The sequence below is a fragment of the Triticum urartu genome, chromosome 4A (genome assembly GCF_056163025.1).
Source record: "Triticum urartu cultivar PI428250 chromosome 4A, HENAU_Tu73, whole genome shotgun sequence".
Classification (NCBI taxonomy): Eukaryota; Viridiplantae; Streptophyta; class Magnoliopsida; order Poales; family Poaceae; genus Triticum; species Triticum urartu.
The window spans coordinates 15,158,720-15,181,214 of record NC_141876.1 but is presented as its reverse complement, the minus strand read 5'-3'; the positions used below and the strand labels follow the sequence as shown (position 1 = coordinate 15,181,214).

Here is a 22,495-nt window from a genome sequence, read left to right as displayed (position 1 = left end):
CTAGCAAAAGGGGGAAAAACTAATCCCAGCAGCCACACCAATGATTGAACAGAGTAGGAGCAAGTTCAGAGGCCAAATTAGCAAAGCACCACAAGGCAACAGCTAACTGGAGAGCAAATCAAGCAATTGAAACCTCTTCAGTTACTGGAGCACAACAGAATTAAGAAAACCAGCTGATAGGGAGCAGGTTCCCAATACGTACAGAGCAGCTGCTGCTTGATAAAGGAGCAGCTGCTTGATAGAGCAGCAAACCTCCGATGCGAAGGCAACGGCTTGGCGGAGATGTCGCACCGGCTTGCTGGAAGGCCGGCGATGGTGCAAGAAGCCAACCACAGGTCAGCGGGGAAGACACACGGGGAGCTACGGGAGAGCAGTTCCCACGAGATGACGACGAATACAGGGGGAACCAAAGTTGAGGACGTTGCTGGATGAAGGATCTCGCCGGAATCACCTCGCTGACGACGGCTCCGTGTGTGGCGGCGGCGGACGGAAACTAGGGTTCGCTGGCTCTAATACCATGTTCAATATTGTGAAAGATAGACAAAAAGCAGAGTTTCTGTATGGAGAGGAAGAAGCTAGAAGTAGAGGGTTGCATGGGCCTGGGCCTTACACGGCTCTAGACTACAGCCTATACATGTGTACACAGGGTGCTCCCTTAACAAGTAAAAATAGAGCAATCAGAAAGGTAGACTCATTGATTATAGATTGAAACATTAAATCAAATGTGAAAACAAAGGGGCCCTGAGATTGCAGACGACCACTAAATGTGTGATGAATAACAGTTGTCTCCTGGGTGCTATGATCTACAACCTTCTAACCTCCAAATCGTGTTGGACGCCATAGCAGACAAGCAAACGGTCGTTGTCATTGAAATGACAGCCAACATAGAAGGCCGCCGCTTGGCCACTGGGATGAGCTCCCAGGACATAACCATGCCCTTTTGCCACAATCTGAACATGAACGCCGCCGCGAATCACAGGAATCCTGAGAAAAAAGCAAAAATTCAGAGCACTACGCCATCAACACGCCACACCAGAATCAAACCTACACCGCTGCTCTACATCACAAACAAAGCCACACGACCGGTGCAACATAAGAAGGAATAGGTGACGAGCATGAGCCCACCACAAAAAATAACTAATAAAACACCACTGGAGCAGCACATGCATACATGGAGAGGATGAACCACACCTCAATGGCAGGCGAAGCTCAACTTGGATGAAACTAAAAGGAACACCCGCTGCCGATCTGGTAATGAGAACAAACAGCCAGCTCACCTCACATGAACCTGGGCAACACAAAACACACATCAGAAAATACACAGGCAGCAGCACCAGGAATCAAAACACAAAGAGAAGCTTACCCTAAAAAACACAAAGAGAAGCAATCTCCAATCATACGAACAACCTCCATGGGAAAGATCAACGGGAGCGAAAACAAGAACAACAGGAGCACCGTCCCGAGCGAACCCGTGCAAAGCGACAACCCCATCACCCGACTCACCATCGTGATCCATGAGTCTTGCAGCACACAATCAATCAATCGAGCACCTCGCGCGCGCTCCACACATCAAACCAAAACACAATCAAAGACTTGTCTTTTAGGCGGGGGCGGCACGGAGGAGCCGGTCAGAGAGCACTACAAGAAATATGTCAACTTGTGACCTTGACTAGTGGTCACTGAAAGGTCATTGATTTTCATTTGCGACCTTTTTCTGACCAAAACAGATGGTCAAAAGCTGACGGTCGTAAACTGAAATTAGAGAAGGTCGTGGACGTTTATGACCAAAACAGAAGGTCGTTGAACCCATGACCTTTTGTTTTGGTCATTGGCTGTCTGCCCAGGCCACGTCGGATCCGACGTGGCAATCTGACGTGGCAAAATTACGACCAATTGAAAAGGTCAAAAATTAGAATCGGGTCGGTCCAATTGGGTGTTTATATGGGCCGAGCCCATTAATTCAACCAATTTAGTGTATTTTTTCTGTCAATTTCTGCACGGGCCATACTTCCATATTAGGGGGCCTCGGCCTTTTTTGCAATATATTTATTTTTTTATTTTCTAAGGCTTTTTTTGTTTCACTTTTTAAACAGACCAATGCTTGTTGGGTTGTAGCCTTTTTCAGCCCAATTAGTTGTCCAGTATTAGATCTCAAATTTCGAAATAAATGTTTGGACAAAATTGTTTGGGCACAAGACCTCTTTAATCCAGTTACACACACGCATCCGACATTGTTTCATATTCAAATCAGGAAAACTCAATGTCGAATTCAGATCATCCATCATATCACATCACATAACGCATCTCCCAGGTTTAGATAACATAACAAAATCATCTCAGGAATACATTTCCTTACACAGGAATTATGGCACATCTGCTACTATCCTAACATGCACGTATATGCATGTGTGCTTGCTTGACCGGCGCATGCATCACTGTAGCAGCCAAGCAAGTAGGCATCGTTGACGTCTACTCACAGCTTTCCTCGCACCAGAGAAACAATCAAAACAAAAAATATTAGTAACTTTAAATCAGAAAGTATATCCACATCACCATAAAATAGTCGCAGACAATCACACAGAAGCCAAATACTATGAACTGATGATTAGTAGACACGGACATGATTCAGCTACGTAATGGCTACCACAAGCAAAAGCGACAAGTGTGTAAGCAAGCTGCTAGTGTACACAAGGTGATTGAGCTCCTGCTGTTTAGTGTGTATACACGGTAGGCTACTGCTGCTTGTGTTCTAAACCAACAGAGCGTGCTATAGGAGCAGAAAATAGGGAGCTAGGGCTAGAAGATGGAGCCGACTCACCGAAGAGCTTGTGGTCGCCGCCGTACACAGCCACCATCACGCCGGTCGCCTCAAGAAGCACCACCGCGCTGGAGACGGTGCCAGACGTGTGCAAGAGCAGAGCACCTGCTGCATCCATTTCCAAATAGAACAAAAACAAAAAATTAGGAAGGGCTGCAAACAAATTAGGAAGGGTTCCACACAGAACCACATAGGAAATGGTTAACGCCAACAGATGCAGCGGGCCTATCAGAAACCACAGAAACTAACATATCATCTGAATATCTGATCGTTTCTAGTGCCGAGGATCTAGCAGTGATCCCGAATCTAGAGCGACTCACGGAGGGGCGGCTGGGCAGGGGGAGCGCGACTCACAGGTGGGGGTAACCGAGCATGTCGTCGCTTGCCTCGCGCTGGCGGAGCTTGTTGGTCGTGTTCGCTGTTATAGTCAAGCAGCAGCCTCTTGTACTCGAAGGCCTATACAATAAAATGGATAAGTTAGATTGATTATTGTAGGTGCAACACATTTTCTGGAAGAGGCATAAACATGAAATGAAATAGATGTAGTATCATCACTACATGAAAGGAGCATTATACTTGGAAGGAAAAAATAGCATCCTGTCACCAAACAAACACTACTTGACAGGAAACTGTGCATTTCGTCCCTGTATCCATTAGTAGCAGGATAGCAGCAATGATTCACATGGCACGAATAATTCATTATGAGGAAACATGTTACTAGGTATGAAACAAACTATTTACACAGGTAAAATGGACACATGTACAATACATAGCTTGCTGTAAGCAGGAAACACTAGTGCTCATATATCAAAATCAACGGCAATACTTATGGACGATAGTAACAAGGTTAAACATCGCAGAAAGCACTTGCTAAGATATCATCATTTAGGAGCATTTACATCACCAATGTGGCAAACTGCAAAGCTGGTCTATTTGTCACCAGTTACAAGCATATTCTCGTTCATGCATAACTATAGTCAGCTCTGTTTCAAAAACCAGAAGCAAATCAACCGCCCTTCAAAATTTATGTACTATCTAAACCAACAAAGATGTCAACTCAAATACTTCTAGAAATCAGTGCCCATACGCACTTGTAGGTTGCAGAAACACTAGAGTTTCACCACAACAGTGCACATACTGCAACAAATGAATAAACAAATTAAACAACATGCCACAATTTCTTCGGTGCCTACAGTACCACTATGATTCATTGACATTGCCAGGGGCAAGGGAAGCACACAGCGAGTGTTTCTAATGCAGGTTATTCTTCTAGTTCTCTAGTGTGTCAGCTACAGTATTGAGCATTTGAAAGGTGATGTACTGTATGTCTTTTGCTTCTAGTTCTTTGGTCAGTTACAGTATGGGTATTTCAAAAGTATTGTATGTCTAATAACTTCACGGAAACACATTGAACAAGTATGCATCAGGTGAATGAGAGGAAGAATTTTTGGAAATGTACGGTAGAGTACATACTCAAGGTAGTGAAAACTTGGGAACGACCAACATGCGAGCATTGGAATTTGGAAAGTGTAGTGGCCTATTAGAGTTACTACCTGCACGGAAACATTGTGGGTCAGTCTTCAGGTTTTCCTCTAAAAAACATGGAAGTTGGATTTATAAATAAACAGACTTAACAGAAGATCAAGAAAACATGTATTTTTTTCAAAACTAAAAATTACAACGATGAGAAACATGATTGTCACGCAGTCAACATGATTGATCCTCATGCATGCGCCACATTTTTTTTGAAAGAGAATTCGCTGCGTAGTTGGAACCAAGGAAAATAAGCATATTGCCATACGAAGAGGATAACTATCCTGCAGCAGCAGCATCTGATCTTATCCTACACACATGGTAGCAACTAGCAACTAATCTTCTGCAACCTCAAAGGACATTGTCCTAAGTCTTATCCGACTCAGGTGTATATTATGCCAAATTGCCAATACTATATTCTCATTTCTACTGGTTGCAATTGCACCAGCTGGTGACATTGTGGCAGTACACTCGTACTGCCAAAACCCACACCGATGTGATGGAGTACCAAATTAACAGTCCAGCTACAACTACATAAGACCTATGGTTATCTAAAGCAGCTAAAGGGAACTACAGAAGAACTGTGATGAAGTCCTACTAATTGTTATTAACCTAAGTAGTAGTTATCTAAAGCAGCTAAACTATGGTTCATACAGCTTGCTACCAGATCCACAAACAATTGCAGAATCGCTTACAGTAGTTAACTAGTTCAATTTTTATTAACCTAACCACCGCAACGCGAGCACAAAAGGCAGGAGGCAACACGCAAACCAGTTCGTCCATAGCCGCAAAGGGAGGGGGGTCTTCACCGCCGGTGACGCTGCCGAGCCGTCCAGATCAACCTCGCCGGAGCTCAGGCTGCTGCAAGGAGAGCACACAACCAACCTTATTAGCTTAGGAATCATGATGGTCGAGATTGACCCATGTAAATAATATAAGATCGTTTTTCTAGCAAATATAGTTTGAAAAACATTTTGGAACTGGGATTCTGCATTGCCTGATTGAACAGTGAAGTAGAGAAGTACTATTTCATCAGATATATCAGGATTAAAACAAGTCCTTGAGCAGAGCACATGGCCTCTGTCCCGTGCCGCACCAAATGGCCACTCGTCGGCTTCTCTCAGATCTCATCAACTCGAGGAGAGGGGACGGAGGGAGCGAGGGAGCGTACCATGCGAGCGGTAGAGCAGGGGATCGAGCCGAGAGGCGCTGGTGATCTTCCCAGGCAGGGGCGCGGTCAACGCCCTTGACCCCACGCGCGTGAGTGCGCTGGGTGTCATCCACCCGATGAGGCAAAAGAGCACCAACGCTCGATGCGTCTGGGCGAGGGCGGTGCTTGATGCAGGGGGACTTGGTGCGTTCGAGGAGCGACGGGATGCAGTGGAGGAAGACAGCCAGGGAGGTCCGGCGGGCGGCGGGACGGCGGACTTGGGCGGTGGAGCTCGACGCGGCGACGGCTTGGTGCGCGCTTGGCGGGGCATGGAGGAACAAGGGCCGATGGAGGTTGAAGACGGTTTCGAGCGGCGCGGACTTGGAACTCCGGCGACGGCTCGATGAGGAAGTCCATGGCGGCCTCCTTGCAAAGAGAAGTACAGAGGGGGTTGAGACTTGAGAGAAAAAAGGAAGAGATAAACAGAGGGAGGAAGAAGAGCGGGGGAACATGGCGACCTGCGCAACTTCGGCCGACGGTAGAGCTGCTCCGGCGAGGCGCGAGGCTGAGGCAGTGGAGGTCGAGGCTAGATCACGTTGGATCTCCCTCCCTCGGGTTCTTCTCTCCCTCCTGGTGAGGGAAGGGGAGGGGTGAGAAAAGGAGGGCATGGAGGAGGCCATGGACGGCGGCGAGCTCCACCGGAGGGAGGTGGCGGTAGCGATCTGTAAGGGAGGATGCGAGCTCTCGCTCTGTCTCGATCTGGAAGGGGGAGGAGGTGGCGGCGGCGAGGAGCCGAGGGGGGAGGAGTGCGGGTGTGGGTTAGGGTTTGGGTAGTTGGGTTGCGGTTGGCTGAGGGGGTGAGGGCTGCCGTTGGATCCGGAAGCATCCTACGGCGGTTGATGCATGATCCGCGTGATATGCTCATGGACCAATCAGAACGTAGCAAACCATTTGATGACCTTATGACCATATAAATTGGCCGTGATCGATTCAAGATAAAAATTTCATTCCATTTTTCAGTGCTTAAAATGAGTTTTTTTGTGAAAGTCCTATCAAATATTTGTTCAAATGATATCATATTTTGCACAAGTTTACATCTTGGATTTGCAAACAATATTGACAAAGGGAGTTTTTATTTCCTTTGCACGAAAAATCAATTTTCCATTTTCCGAGTGCCCGAAATGAGTTCTTTTGTGAAGGACCTACCATCTATTTGTTGCAAAATTAGACAAAATCAATTTTCTAAAATATTAGGACAAATTTAATGCACGGTTGACCAAATGGTTGGGTGTCAAAAGTTTCGATCCACCTCCCGTGAAAAAGACAAATTCCTGCCGATTCAGTAGGGAGCGGGTCAAATTTGAACTACAACTGTCTCATAGTTTGCTCTTTATTTTTTCCAAAAATCATTTCTAGGTACATAAGTATCTATTTAATCAGAGAAACGTCGAAATTTTTTGAAGATTCAACCACTAGCTAGGAACGGTCAAGCCCGCCGTTTTGACCGCATTTTGAAACGGGCATAAAAAATTCAAAAAAAATCAAAAAATTGGAAAACCTTCGCATTGTGTCATTATATGTGACCAAGTTTCCAGGAAAAATAATAAACTTGTAATACGACAATTATTTTAAAAAAGTGTTCTCAGAAATGAGCTATTATGCGTGAAGATTCTTGGCTTTCAAGCCAAATGATCAATCTTATGGCCACATTCATGGCATAGTTTGTTCAAATGATCTCATGTTGTGCACAAGGGTGCATATTGGAATTCTAAACAATGTTTCCTAAGAGAGTTTTTATTTTCTTTGCAAGGAAAATTCATTTTCCATTTTCCGAGTGCCCGAAAGGAGGTTTTTTTGTTAAGGACCTCCCAAATAATTGTTGCAAAATTAGACCAAATCATTTTTCTAAAATACTAGTCCATATTTAATGCACAATTGACAAAATGGTTGGGTGTAAAAAGTTTTGATCCACCTCTCGTGAAAAAGACAAATTCCCGCCGATTCAGCTGGAAGCGGGTCAAATTTGAACTGCAGCTGTCTCATAGTTTGCTATTTATTTTTTTCCAAGAATCATTTCTAGGTACATAAGTACCTATTTAATCATAAATACATGGTTTGGTGGCGATACGTCGAGGTTTGGGCGGTGGCCGAGGGCCCCAACTCTAGAGCGCGTAAACTCGCATGCCCGCCGCGTGGTCACCGCGTGACCCTGGTGTTGCCATGTGTTCTGGGCGGCCTAGGCATGTCTAGTGGGTTGGGTACTCCCCAGGTAGGTGCTAGGAAGAAAATTACAACATAATATTCTCACGCGAAGACCGATCGATGCTCGAACATGAATTAGCAGCCAAGTGTTTGATTAGCGGTACGGAAATGTACATGGCTAATGGGCGTGAGTTTTGGCTGAGGATGATCAGTTACTACGAAGACCGTCTTCACAAATTTTCAGCTCAAAAGGAGGAGCCTAGGTGGTACTTGCTTTGCAAACTACCACACTGGACATAACTACGAATGTTGAAGCTTGGCTGAAAATAATGAATGGATTGAGCTGGCATTTGGTGGAGGATGGTTATTTGGGCATAGGAAAGCACTGTAGAAAATGGATACTATTTGGACATGCCAAGGTGGTACTTCCTTCACAAACTGTTGTTCTGAACAGAATAGGAAAATGAATATTTTTGAATTATTTTTGAACTAGGCAAGGAAGGTTTTTACATATTTGACGAAGATATGACCCAAAGAATTTATGAGCTTTTTGGGAATTTTGGGAATGACAGAAATATAGGTTGTTTCACAACCTAAGGCAAAAACTGCCACATGGACATGACACATAGGCAAAACTGATGAGGTGGCGCCTAGTCATAGCAACCCACCATAATTTACAAGGCTATGACCATCTATATTGGTCGTTAACAACTAGAAATAAGGCAGCGGACTAGCGATGTTTGCTTTATGACCATTTCATGTAAGGAAATTACGACCTTTCTGGCCAAAATGGTCACAATGGTTTAGGGTTTGGAGCCCCCTGAACAGCTTTTGACCAATTGGTCTGAAATGGTCATAGATCTATGACCATTTCTTCCAGGGTCACTAACAGAAGGTCACTAGTTGACATATTTCTTATAGTGGAGCCTGGGGTAGGGCAGGGTGAGCAGGCTGTGGAGCCCGGCGGTGGGAAGATCACTGCCGCCGAGGGGCCGCGCCGGCGTCCAAGAAAGCATAGTGCGCTACTACATTAGCGGTGGAGGAGAACACGAGGGAGTGTTAGGCGGGGCCGGAGACAGCCGGTAACGGCCGGAATCGGCTGGCGACCGAGAGGTGGAGAGAGGATGAGAGAGAGAGAGCGCGCGCTGGAGAGAAAGGCGAGTGACAGCGACCAGAGGAAAGGTTGTGTGCTTGGGGAGGAAAGGGAGGTGGGATGTGGGGATCGATGTGCTTTTCCACTTCCAATGGCTTTATTTTTTTTACCTCGACACAGTAAAAACGAGGACGTGGCTCTTGCCAGCGTTCGCCCTTTGTGCCACTCTTATTGTGTTGTACTAGGGGCAGGGGCGCGCCTCCTCTGCATGCCTATGCATACTAACCTTGCTGTTGCATTTATCCATGGTTCATAGTCCTCTTGAATCGTTTAACAACTTATTATATTGGTGGTGCATCGGTGCTTCTCAAAGACAGACAGGAGCAGCAGAAACAAAATTCCAACTCCTGCAACTGCATGCTATCTTTGACTTCTCTTTATTTAGTTCAAGGGCTAGTCTGAATAATACACACAGAAATTCACTCAAAATATAATTAGCACCATCTTATTCATAATCCCACGATGTAACTATGAAGGCTTAAAGTCAACAGTAAGGAAACTCTTCAGAATGAAAAATCATCCTGTTTATTCTTACATAAGTTCAAGTTGCCACTACTGAACTTGTAATCTTGAAAGCGTCCTGGATCACCACAGTTACTGCAAATGATGCCAATCAGAGAATTCTTGTCAGCACAAAGCACCAAACCTATACATGAATTGCATTGTACACCAAAAATGATTAAGACAGTGAGAATTTAGCATGCTCTTTATCAGCTCCTTCACCTTCTAAATCTTTCCTTTAAACCTATTTCCAGATCTGCAGTAAATATATGTGTAGAAATCAGTCCTCGTCTCATCGACAAGAAGGAATAAAGATCTATAAACTTCGGGTACTATTTTCGCTACAAAACTGAAGAGCGAATTATTGGCATCTACATCATACAAAAGGAAAGTACTTAATGAGTTCTTAACCATTTGAATGGTCTAAATAGGACAAAGAAATCAGACAATTTGTATAAGAGAAAAATAAGAGATAATGAGTTCTTAACCATTTGTATGGTCTAAATAGAACAAAGCAATCTGAGAATTTGTATAAGAAAAAAAATAAGAGATAACGCAAAAAACAAAACAAAAAGGTTAGGTTCAGAAAGTAAGGAAGCAGTGAACGGAAAATCATTATCAGATAAAAAACGAACAACGAAAAAGAAACATTACCTATGCATACTTTTTTGGCTCTATAGGAAATCAAGACCCTTAAGGATATGGCAGGTGAAGTTGTGGACAACAGATTCTGTCATTGCACCACAATGTTGACTAATGCACTTATTAACTGAACCCGGATGAACATATCCCAGGTATATCTAGAATCTATCTTGTGTCTGCAAGGATCCATATAACTTATTTAGCAAACTAACGTGATGGAGCCAATGAGCTATATATCTATGTCTTATGTACTTTATTATCAAGAAATAGTTATGGATTATTTTGCCTTCTTTCTTCAGGGTACGGGTGCGAACAATCTTCAGCGCACATAAACAACTGAAACAGCAGATAGCTGCTACTCCTTCCCTTGTTCTGCAGCAGCCGCCTGTCTTTCCCCTGTACAATTTGCTCATAAGTGCTGCAGAAACTATATCCTGGTTTCACTTCAGTTGGTTCAATCCTAAAAAGGACACGACTCACCTGTTTCGATTTCGAAGTAGAGCAAGACAGTCCATCGTCTGAATGAAGCCTAGTAGGAAAAATATCCAGGTTATAAATTCGCACACATACAAGTAAAAAGTGAACACAAATTACCAAAGGTCAATTTCACACAAAGCAAAGAACTGTAGGTATTTACAGAGGACTGTGATATATCTACTCATACTTTGATATGCAATGGATCAAAAAAAAGCTGCGTGTACATGTGTGTACTTCGTCCACGTCCAGCATAGGTATGGATGATTATCAACAACAGCGTCAGACCTGCATCGTGTACCAATGATCACCTAAGTCCAAAAGGCTTATAAGAATCAAAAGTAAGAAAAAAAAATCATGTGCTAAACGAGCACCCCTACCAGCCTCTCAATGCAAGGAATCCATCTCCCGATGAGTAGATCTGGAGGTGAAACAGGGGGAATTGAAGCAAGAACCAGACTCACTTCAAGCATACACCAACTCGCCGGCTTCAATTAGTAGAAGTGGAACCACAAAATAGTTGAACCGATCATAATCCAGATTGCCAGATTAGATGGTACTGAGCAATTTCATCCATCCCGCACTTACCTCAACCCATTAAAAAGCTTTATAAGGACATCCAGCCCTTGCACTGGAATGTGTAAAATTGCACATTTCAATGGAAAAATAAACTTTAGATAAATACTACTCCCTCTGCAAACTTTTATAAGACGTTTTAGGTGTACAAGTTTACAGAGGGAGTACTTTCTAAACTAAATGAGGAAACCAGAAGGAGTGTTTGATTCTACTGCGTCCTATGACAATGAGTAGCAACACCGTGATTGCAAGAATTATAGTAGGTAATTTTGTCACTTGTAACCATAAACCGATCCATTCGTTGCGTTCTAATCTTGATTTTGTTTACTGGCCTGTAAAAGGAACAATTGCATTAAAATACATTGTGTTCGCTTCGGTCCATATAATTTATCTGATTTCAGGCCCTAAGCACTACCAAGAGTCCAAGACTAATAACTATTTCATTTAGTTCCCAAATGGCAGGGATGTGAGTACACCATACACCATATTCAGAGTTGATGAGACTCAAGAATATTAGTTCAAATAGGCCAACATGATGGGAAAGAATATTTAATGGCATTTACAGGATGCAATCCAAACAACACTACAAATTATTTCACAAGTGATATAACCTCCAAATAAAATGTTGTCCTACTTTATGCCGACAGTAGAGAGTAGAGCTCATCACAGTGGCATCAATAAGAAAATTACCTCGACTTCTGATTTCCTCGCTGTTTTAATCATGAATAGATCATCTTGGATTAGATAAAAGAAACTTCTGCTCTCTCCAGGCAAAGGCAGCGAGCTTCTTTTGCTTTGAGACAAATGAGTAGGAGAATGCGGTCGTGCCACAGATTGTGCCCTGCTCAACTCCTGAAAAAGTATATCCATACATAATAGTTAGATGTATAATTATTTTTCCTTTTTGTACGTAACTAATTTTTTATTGTTGGTGGATTGCCGGTGATAGTTGCACTTGCAACTTTTCATTTCTAAAACCATAGGACCAACAATGTGGCCTCAGACAATGTTTAAGCACAAACCAAATTTTGGCCGTGACAGAGCATAACAGTGACATGCCTCTTAGGCATTAGTGCCAGCTAATGGAGAGAAAAACAACTCTGCTGCTCTCGCCAAAACGCAAAATATTTACCAGACTAAACAACAAAGATCATTTTTCAGAATCTAAAGCAGGCATTGTTGATTGTAAGAATAATAAAGCAAGGTGCTAACTTCTCATGGTTTACCTGACTTATAAACCGATTGGCGCATGAGTTTGTTTCCTTAGCAAAACTGGTGACAAAAGGGCATGAACAATGGAACCCTCCAACTGTGTTGTGGCAAGTTGCAGAGCCATGGCAGGAGCCTGGACTCTGCGCACATTCATTGACATCTGCAGTGAAAATCAAACAAAGCGCACGATCCCTAGTGAGTCTTTTGAAGGCAATGCAATAAACAGATCGGCAATTGGAGTATATAAAGATAACTATAACGTGACACCTAATTTAGACTTTATGTTTGAAGAACTGGGTTGCAATTATACTTAAGAAAGTATCAAGTAAAAGTGAAAAGGTAATAACAAGGGCATTATCTGCACTGTCTTTTATCAATTATGGAAGCGAGATGACATTCAAGATGCAAGGCATATCTAATGTAACAATCTGATCAAAAGTACGTGAAAAACAAGTACAATAGATATAGATTTAGTATAATGGTTTTTCCCTCCCTTTTTAGGTTGTTGGTCTCCCATTAATATCCATCTACTTACATAAGTATGTGCATTAGTTTATTTGCGACCTCCATTTCCCAATAGACACAACCCACATAGTCTAACCACTGATTTTCCTTCCTCTATTCCGATTTTGTGCATGTTTCAGACAGGAAAACAATTTGTTCATAGTGCAAATCCTTTTGAGATTGATATACAAAATGCAAACTAAAAATGCATGCTGAGCTGGGAGAGCAACATTTTTGTGCATCCACCAGAGATCCTGACATTGAACTCAAAAGAAATCAACCAGAATCAACTGTTTACCTAGGTTCTCTGCAGAAACAACTTCAAACTCTTTAGTTGGGGATCTAAAGAAAACGATCCACATCTCCACCCCGACCTCGTCCCCGTCCTCCGTGGGCTTTCAGTTCGACGCAGACATCATCGTGGGGCGGGAGCAGTGCGAGCATGAGCTGAGGTTGGATCTTCGGGGGCTGGGATGGACGGATCGAAGTGAGGAGGGTCCTTACCGGGATCTCGCACGGTGTCGCGGACCATTTAGAGGCCCTTGGAGAGGAGGAGCTTGATGAGCCACGAGGCGATGAAGCCTCCTGCGTCGGTCACGCACACGCTCTTCCTAGCCGCCGCCGCTGCCGCCGCCGCCTCCGTGCTCTTTCTTACTCCCCACTCCCACCACCACCACCCCCTGAACGAGCCTCCTCTGCCACGCCTCTCCTGCGGCCACCTGCGTGCGAGTAAGGGGGGAAGGAATGGGAGGAGGCAACGTGCGAAAAGGGGATCAAGGAAATCGAGTGAAGACAGAGACGTGCCTGTGAAGGGAGATGACGGCGGCGGCGCGTGCGTGTGCGGCTCGATCGCAGCGAGGCGTTATCTGTTATCTGGGGAGGTTTCTTACCTAAAAAACAAGTTTCTATACCAGACAGTAAAATCAAGAATGATGTGGATACGCCCATCGACCGCCCCTTGCGCGACTGTTAATGGGTGGTATGGCACCCGTCGGATTTGGATATGGGTGGAGCCACCGCATATCCTTACCGTTGCCTCAAACCTATCCATACCCGTCGATGGGTACAATGTTTTCCCATACACATCACCCATCAGGGTAAATGGGTACCCGCAGGTAAAATTACCCAAATTTGCAACTCGTCGACTTGAGCACTACATAGTCATAAAAAACAACTTACAATAATAGTTTATAAACAACAACTAGAACATTGGCCGTGCGTTGCAACGGGATATAAATATTCTAGTATGTTAGTTTGTGATTTACCTGTCAATAATAATGCAATTTTGTAAATAAATGTTCATCAAATTCTGATCGTGAACTACCTTATATTTTTTATTAGAAGTTTGGTAAGTAAATTAAAATAGAAGTGGAAGGTAAGTAAATTAAGGTGATTGATTATCATATACATGGAAGGTTGGACGAAGGGGTGATGGGAAGAAAGGTGAAATGGGAACCTTATATTCTTTTTAAGTAGTATAGATATAGATATAGATATAGAAAGTTTGGTAAGTAAATTAAAAAAGAAGTGGAAGGTAAGTAAATTAAGGTGATTGATTATCATATACATGAAAGGTTGGACGAAGGGGTGATGGGAAGAAAGGTGAAATGGAAACCTTACGTTCTTTTTAAGTAGTAAGTATAGAAAGTTTGGTAAGTAAATTAAAAAAGAAGTGGAAGCACTACAAGAAATATATCAACTTGTGACCCTCACTATTGGGCGCTGAAAGGTCATAGTTTTTCATTTGCGATCTTTTTGTGACCAAAACAGAAGATCAAAAGTTGGCGGTCGTAAACTGAAATTTTTGACCTTCTTTGTGATATGTAAAAGGTCGTTGGTTCCACAACCAAATTTTTGGTCACTAGCAACCTCCCCAGGCCACGTAGGCATCCAGCGTGGCAAGCTTGATGTGGCACAAGATTCAGCCCGGTCCGATTCTGTCTTTTACATGGGCCGAGTCCAACAATTCAGCCCATTTAGTATATTTATTTTTGTTAATTTTTGTCAGCTACATGGGCCAAGCCCAACTGGTCAATCCATCAATTTTTATGCACGTTTGGCCTTTCTAAGAACCTGAAATCTAAAAAGCGGCCGGCCACTAACTGACCGAAATGGGCGGCCGGCCCGTGGCCGTTCGATCGCGCGAGCGATCGCTCCCAGATCCGCCAGGTGCCACCTGGTCGCGCACCGCGGTCGTGGGCGGTTTTGTCCGCATCCGGACGTGGGAGGCCCACCTGTAAGTGATAGAGGAGAGAGTAGTGGGGGTCGTGGGCGGCGGTTTTCGAAATCTGCGCCTGAAATCCCTCGCCGCAGTGTGCTCTCTCTCCCCATTCCTTCATCGTCTTCCTCCTCGCCATCCTCTCCACCGAACGGGGCATGGCGGGCGGAGTGCTCGGATTTGACGGCGGCTTGCAGGTGGTTCTCCTCGCGCGGGGAATCGCTGGTGCTCCTCGCCGCCGGAGGTATGCTCTCCCTCCACTTCTACATGCTTCTCCTCCCTTTCTCTATCTCGCGGAGCGCGGATGGTGCCGAAATGCGAGGGGAATGCTCTCTAGGGTTCGGGAACGGCGCGAACTACCCCCGCTTATCTTCGATTTCCTGCGATTTTAGGGCGATTTTAGGGCGAGGGGAATGCGAGGTCACATTGAGTTCCGTTCTCCCATCTCGCAGCACGCGCCCAACGGTGGTCGGGATCTACAAGGTGGCCTGAAATCCCTCGCCACAGCGAGTTCTCTCCCCATTTCGTCTTCGTCTTCCTCCTCGCCATCCTCTCCACCGAACGGGGCATTGCGGCGGAGTGCTCAGTTTGGCGACGGCTTGCGGGTGGTTCTCCTCGCGGGGGAATCGTTGGAGGCGTAGTTCACGGCACGGGGGTGGCTGGACAGGGTCAACGTGTAGTCCCCGTTTGCGCGATTTTAGGGCGATTTGGCTGTTTACTTCATGTTCCATTCAATTTTGCAGAGATTTGAGATCTGTTCATGATTCTTAGTTATTCTGTAAGTTTGTATTAGATGTGCGCAATGTTATGTGCAATGCATTGGCTGATTTCGTAGTTGGTGTTCAGAGATTTAAGTGGTTAGTTGCACAAAATTCTCCTCAGTTGGCTGCGTCCATATAGTACTTGGTTGTCCATATGCTCTGCAGTTGCAGCAGTTGTTTTGGTCAGTTGGCTCACTGTTTTTGTACTAGGTGGTTGTTTATACTGTGTTCAGTTGCACAAGTTGCCTGCTCGGTTGGCTGCACCACTTTTACTAAGTTGGCTATTCATATGTTATACACTTGTGCCAGTTGCTCTACTTAGTTGGTTTTACTTAGTTGCATATGGTATACACTTTTACTAGTTGGCTGTTTCCCCCTCTGCTGTGTGCAACTAGGGACTCTTGTTTGTACAATTTTAGCACCAATGCTTGCCAGTTTTCCGATATAATCTACCAAATCCACCAGCATTGTGGTGGCTATGGTGGTTTATGTGTTATTCTCCTGCTTTGTGCAACTAGGACCCCTTGATTTGTGCAAATTAGTACCAATGCTTGCCAATTTTCCATTTTAATTTTTCTCAATGTGCAAGTCTTTTGTTGTGGATGTGGTTGTTTTCATGTGTCTCCCTTCATGTTCAACTAGGGACGCTTTTTTCAGAATAAGTTATCTCACTGAGCTTGTTGCCTTTACTTAACTTTTTTCTGTCTAGGTATTACTTGTCACAGTTGGCAAGTAATAATTAGGCAGAAAAAAGTTAGTTGGCTTATTTGATGTCCAGTTTGCACAAGGTTTACTGCCCAAGTTGGCTGCATCATTGTAGTAGTTGGTTGTCCACATCTTCTAACTATGTTTTTTTGTTGTATTTCCTGCCGCAGGGCAAAAATGGTTATAATAGGAGGAGATGCGGGTGGCAATCAAGGAGATGTATTTTTATTCACTTTTTTTCTTTTGTTTTTGAGTTGTTTTTCAACTTATGCATGTATGCTAATGTCTTTTTTTCATGTTTTCTTTTGGTTGCTTAATCAGCGTTCTGGAAGTCAGCCTCTTCGCCGGAACTCGAAGCATCCTGCTAATCGCCAGCCACGACCTGCACAGAGTGTTGAGCAGGGAGAGGATGTTGAGGTAAGTGTCATGTTGATGACACAAGTCCATTTTTTGGTTTTGTTTGGGTCATATAACATTTTTTTATTTTTTTGCATGCTCATGTTTTTTATTTTTTTTCTTAGGATGTTGATCAGTTCCGTGTTGTAAAGCGGACTAGACGTGCAGCACTTGGCAAGGGAGCTGAGTCATCTTCTAGGGTAAGTAAAATCTCAAATATAAGTGTTTTTCTCGCTTTTTTTAGATAGTGATGAAATTATGCAGCAGTTCCGAACAGTATTTTTGTTTTTAGTCTGTCAATAACAACCTTTTGTAGTTGACATCTCTAGTCATTTTGATTTAAATACAGTTGACATTAGTTGGCATTAGTTGGCATCTTGTAGTTCACTAGTTGGCATCTTTTCATAGTTGACATCAGTGGTCATTTTTTTGTGCAGGCAGCAGTTGCTGGAGAAGCTGTCGCATCTTCCACAGCAGATGCTGAGGTATGTGGGTTTTTTGTGTGTGTTTATGAGCTATTTGAATAGTTCTTTGCAAACCTTTTTTTAGTTACTGTTTTTCTTGTGTTGCAATATCATTTCTTATTGTTGCACATACACTAGAACTTTTTGTAGCTGCCAGGTCTCGTTCTTTTTTTATTTATTGTTTTATTGTTGCACATTCAGTTGCACACTGGCAGTCTTTGCAGTTGTCCTCATGAGCTTTATTAGTTGCACAAATACATCATATTAGTTGGCATGATCCATTTTATGAATATATAGCTCATTCTAATACTGATTCAAATGATGATTGCTAGTTTTTTTTTCATTCTTGTTTTTTCTCTTGTGTTTAATGTTTGTGTAATGCTTTCATTTTCTAATCAACAGGGCAGCGGTGAAGGAGTTGAGGTGCCTCCAGGGGAAGATGTGGAGCGACCATCACAAGCAGGCAGGATAAGGGCATCACCAGCGCACTTTGCAAATTTCAACGCCTCTCTAACCCCACTACAGAAATCAGAGCTAGTTTCGAGGTCGGTCAGGGGGCTATTGAACTTATCAGACACACTTCCAGCGGACCTCACTAAGTTCCTGGTGCAGTCCTACTAGCCACAGACCTCTGAAATGGTTTTCCCAGGAAGGGGAAGGATCCGTATCGATGCTGACAGTGTTCAGAGGGTATTTGATTTCCCAAACAAGGGTCCAAAAGTCAGATATTTAGTTGACAAGGATGCCACTAGGAGATTCAGACAGGCTTTCAACATAACTGGAAATTCTCATCCCCAGATCACTACATGGCTCAAGATGATTGAGCATATGGCTGGAAGAACGGATGACACATTCTTTATGGCCTGGCTTGCGGTTGCCTTCAGCACTTTTCTAGCACCAACCACGGCCTTGAAGCTCAGCCCAAAGTGTTATGGACTTGTGCTAGATCATCAAATGCTAAAGAATACAAACATCTGCCTCTTTGTAGCAGAACACATTAACGAAGCTTTCCGGAACATGGACCAGGAGAAGCAAACTGTTTGCTGCTGCTTGTATCACTTAATGGTTAGTGAAAATGACCACTTTTTTCCATCTGTTCCTGTTCTTTCTGTGCAGTTATAGTTTGCTTAAATTCTCATAACAATAACTGAACTTGGCTTTTTCTTTTGTTTGGGTCTGGTGCAGATACTATACCTTGATGCGCTCGTACATGACATCCCAGTAAGCAACTACGCGATACGATTGAATGCATGGGATAGTATTCTAATTGCCAAGGTGATCAAGAAGGATACTATCTCTCCTGGTGTGTTCGGCAAATTACAAGTGAGTTCTTTTTTGTTTTTTTTCAACAGTGTCTTCCTTCTATATTCTTTTGATGTCTGGTCACTCTTTTTTGCAAATTGCATAGAAAACTGTCATCAGCTGGCACAACAATGCATGTAGTTGCACAGATTATAGCTTTAAGTTTGGCAATCTGCACACATGTTCATTTTAAATTGGCACACCATCTTTTTTAAGTTGCACAGTTTTACTAATCTTGTTGCACAGATGTGTTGCATCAGTTGGTAGGAACTTTTTTTAGGTGCCATGTGTGTTGCACAGTTTTTGTGTCTTTGTTCAGTTGCATATATGTATAGTTGAATTTGTCTACTCCAGTATCTTGTTGTAGTTGCACAGGTTGTAATGTGTGGTTTCATTCAACACACAAATCTATTTTGATAACCTTGTTATTTTCTGTTTCACTTTTTTTTTCACATCAGCTTAAAGAGGAGTATAGAGGCACGGAGCAGACACCACTGTTTGGTGGAATTTTGCAAGCTGAAGCATTTGTGGCATCCAAGTTACCAATAACATACAATCCGCAGGTTAGTGTTCTGCATACAGAAACTTGTATCACTTACTAATATTTTTTCTATTGGCTGGGATGTATGTTCAGTTGGACATGTATAACTTTTGTAGTTGCGAAAATACAGAATTTAGTTGGCTGTGATGTATGTTCAGTTGCACATATAAGCTTTTGTAGTTGCACATGTTCTTTTGGATAGTCAAAGTGTTCATTTACAACCATTGTCATCAACTTTTGGCAGAAATGCATGGTTTTTACTTTGTGCCACAGTGCATTTTGTAGTTGGCTAGAATCATGTTTTTAGTTGGCCAGAAAGTGTGTATTAGTCGTTTTTGCTTATCACATCATGGTCAGTTACAGACATTTTTACTTATTATTATTTTTTCTAACTGAATCAGTACTGAATCTTTTTTGTGTTGATGCAGAAAAAGGCAAAAATTGCGAAAGTGGTCAATGAGCTGTGCAAGGCTGTAACTGAACAGGTTGGCACCTTCATTGAAGAAGTTGCCAAGATTGATGACGAGGAACCAGATATTGATCCTTACGTACAGCAGCCATCAATGCAAACTGGGGCATCACGTCGTGCTCCAAAAAGAAAGAGATGGCGGTCAACTATACAAGAAGAAGAAGAATTTGTTGAGGATGATTCAGAAGAAGATGAGGAAATGGAAGCAGCGATAGATGCTGACGACGATGAGGAGACAGATGCGGATGAATCAGAGGAGGAGGACAAGGATGAGGATGACAATGAAGAAGATGCAGACGAGGAGGAGGATGAGGAGGAAGAGGAGGAGGAGGAGAAGGAGGAGGAGGACAAACAAGAAGAGGACAAAGGAGAGGAGGAGGACAAGGAAGAAGATAGTGATGCAGAGGAGGAGGAAGAAGAAGGTGAGGCCAGAGAGGGGGACGGGGACAAAGGGGCAGCAGTTGATGGCAGTGAGAGGGGAGAAGACAAAGGCGCAGCAGCTGAAGGCAGTGGGAGGGAAGAAGACGAGGATGAAGAAGACGAGGATGATTATGGTGATGATAAAGGGGGATCCAATGGAGGCAGCGACAGCAGCGATGACGATGATGATGACAACGCCCCTGGTTCTGGTGGTACAGGTGGCAACACATCCAGGAGGACTAGCACTCATGCCAACCCTGCGAGCAGCAGCAATTCATTGAGTAGCAGGAGCACACTACAGATGTTGATTGACAAGACTTGCTGGAAAGACAAGGATTTTCCAAAGTCAAAGAAAAATGACGAAGCAGAGTCTCAGGGCAGCATTGATATGTTCAAGCTCTGCAGCTTGAAGCCAGCTTTGCCAACCACCTTTCCCGTGCCAGATTTCAGCGACAAAGATATGTGTGAGAAGATCAACTTTGCCATTGACAAGAGCCTGTTCTTATCAACTGATGCTGAAAAGAATCAAATTGACATGGAGGAAGCAGGAAAGGGTCTTGACTGGGTTCATTCAAAGGAAAAATACAAGGAATATTTAAAGCAGCTCCCAGACCTAAGCTCCAGCAAGAGCAAGGCAGCATCCACGGCAAACCCTCACGTGGTTCAGAAGCGTAAAGCAGTTTCAATTAAGAAGAATCTGCAGTTGCCTCAAATCAAGGAGAAGATGGTGAGTGCAGATGCTGAAGTAAATATGGTCAAGGAATCTGTGCTTCAAACTGATATGCCAACAGTAGTGAGAAGAGAGCCAACCAATGTCAAAGAAGTTCAACAGATCAAGGGGAAGACTCCCCTTTCAACAGTCCCACCAAAACCACCTAAGCAGAAGATTGTCAAGTTTGCCAGGGGCGCAAAGGGGGAACAGGCCACAAAAGATTTGGGGTTCAGAGACAAGAGAGAGCTGCGAGCCGCAGCCATTGATGCAGGGGTGCCAAGTTCTGCCAGGTTGCTGCCAACTCAGACTGGAAAGATGCCAACTACAAATACCAGTGTGCCAACTGATGTGTCAGTTAGCAGCATGGTCACAGTCAAAACCACCACAGCTGGCCAGGAAGGCACCACTGCAACTGCAAGTCCCAAGGTGCCTACTGATAGAGATGCTTCAATGCCAAACACAAAAGGAGGTCATCCAACTATCAAAGTGCCGTCCCCAAGAGCTGTCTTTCAGCAACCATTAACACAAGAGGAGGTGTTCGACATTATAAGTAGGTGCAAGCCTCCAAGGCCGCCAACTACAACACTATTGCGAACCAAGTCAGTGAATGATGCACCCGTGTTTGTGCCGCAAGGAGATGCCCTGGTCCTTGAACCCTTACGAAGATCAAACTCTTATCATGGTGACGGGTTCTGCGATGCACCATCTTTTGACCTCGGCATAGATGGTGATGCTCCAGCACCTGCTCCAGCAGCAGAAACAGCGGAAGCCGGTGTGATCAGCATCGATGAGTGTGAGTTAGACCCAGCAGCTGTGAATGAAGGATGTGATGCTGCTGATGCTGGCAAGGCAATAGCTCAAGAACTAGATGTTGGTTCACCAGAGAATTGCCACACCCCGATATGTGCAGAACCAGAACTTGGCACGAGCAGTTCTTCGGGGCCACCTCTTGCACGAAGACAGAGGAGGGTAAGAAGGCCCGCAGCATCTCAAAGGTCTCCATTCATCGACTACAACAAGAACAAGACTTTCAGCACCAATGAGGTAGTGAACAAGCTTTACGCTGCCCTCTTGTATTGGGTCAGGCATCACAAAGGAGCAGATGATGGAGCTACCAGGTAAACTAACTCCCCACAGCCTACATACATATCTTTTTCAGTTTCATAGTACCAGCCACTTAGTTGCACAGAAAGCATAGTATGTTGCACAGAACAGGGCTTTTAGTTGCACACTGTTCTTTTTTCATTTTCATGCACATTTTTTTTGCTGTGACCCTTCGAGCTAACTTGTCTTTTTATTGCTTTCAAAAAAAAATCAGCCCTGAGATAATCAGGTATGGTGCTTTCTACATTTCTTTAAAGGAGTTAGTTGATTCGATGAAGCCGGTTCAATGGTTGTCAAAAATTGTTATTGAGACTGGAATCTTACACATAATGGATAACTTACCAGAAGGGTCAAAGAAGGTTGTTATGCCACTGAGGTTTTCTGTAAGTTTTTCCAAAACCTTCTTTTTACCCTCATCTTTGTTCTGTAGCACTTTTTCGTTGACCATTTGAGGGAGGCCTTTCACCTACTAAGGAGTTTTGAGCCATGTTTTATAATCTCTGCAGATAAAATTACAGCAAGGGATCCACAATGTGAATGAGATGAACAAGAAGTTTGATTACAAGAACCGTCTCGACAAGAAAGACTTGGTGAGTGTTGTGCCCACATCATCAATCTTTTTTTAGTTGGCACCCACA

General features: G+C 43.8%; 1 protein-coding gene across 8 annotated transcripts; it reads right to left on the bottom strand.

The window, feature by feature from the left end:
- Positions 1–9,274: 9,274 nt before the first annotated feature.
- LOC125550277 (uncharacterized) lies at positions 9,275–13,634 on the bottom strand. Of its 8 annotated transcripts, XM_087517504.1 has the most exons (10): positions 13,064–13,634; positions 12,276–12,421; positions 11,740–11,901; positions 10,854–10,961; positions 10,664–10,761; positions 10,480–10,528; positions 10,286–10,395; positions 10,012–10,175; positions 9,580–9,613; positions 9,275–9,453 (listed from the first exon to the last, which is right to left on the bottom strand). In XM_087517504.1, exons 1-5 carry the CDS (start codon positions 13,125–13,127, stop codon positions 10,756–10,758), a joined length of 486 nt encoding a protein of 161 aa, XP_087373630.1. In that variant the 5' UTR covers positions 13,128–13,634; the 3' UTR covers positions 9,275–9,453; positions 9,580–9,613; positions 10,012–10,175; positions 10,286–10,395; positions 10,480–10,528; positions 10,664–10,755. The 8 variants fall into 8 exon arrangements, 6 of the variants coding, with proteins under 6 accessions (XP_087373630.1, XP_087373635.1, XP_087373631.1 ...); XM_087517509.1 differs by adding an exon at positions 11,062–11,104 and having other exon boundaries at positions 9,275–10,175; XM_087517505.1 differs by having other exon boundaries at positions 9,275–10,175; positions 13,064–13,160; positions 13,270–13,634.
- Positions 13,635–22,495: the final 8,861 nt, after the last annotated feature.

Excerpts from the sequence above, each read along its gene's own strand:
- LOC125550277 (XM_087517504.1), bottom strand. The coding sequence starts at position 13,127 with ATGTGGATCGTTTTCTTTAGATCCCCAACTAAAGAGTTTGAAGTTGTT. Across the intron at positions 12,422-13,063 it reads TGTTTCTGCAGAGAACCTAG|ATGTCAATGAATGTGCGCAG; the intron begins GTAAACAGTTGA and ends TTTTCACTGCAG. Across the intron at positions 10,962-11,739 it reads CGAGGAAATCAGAAGTCGAG|CCGGCGAGTTGGTGTATGCT; the intron begins GTAATTTTCTTA and ends TACTAATTGAAG.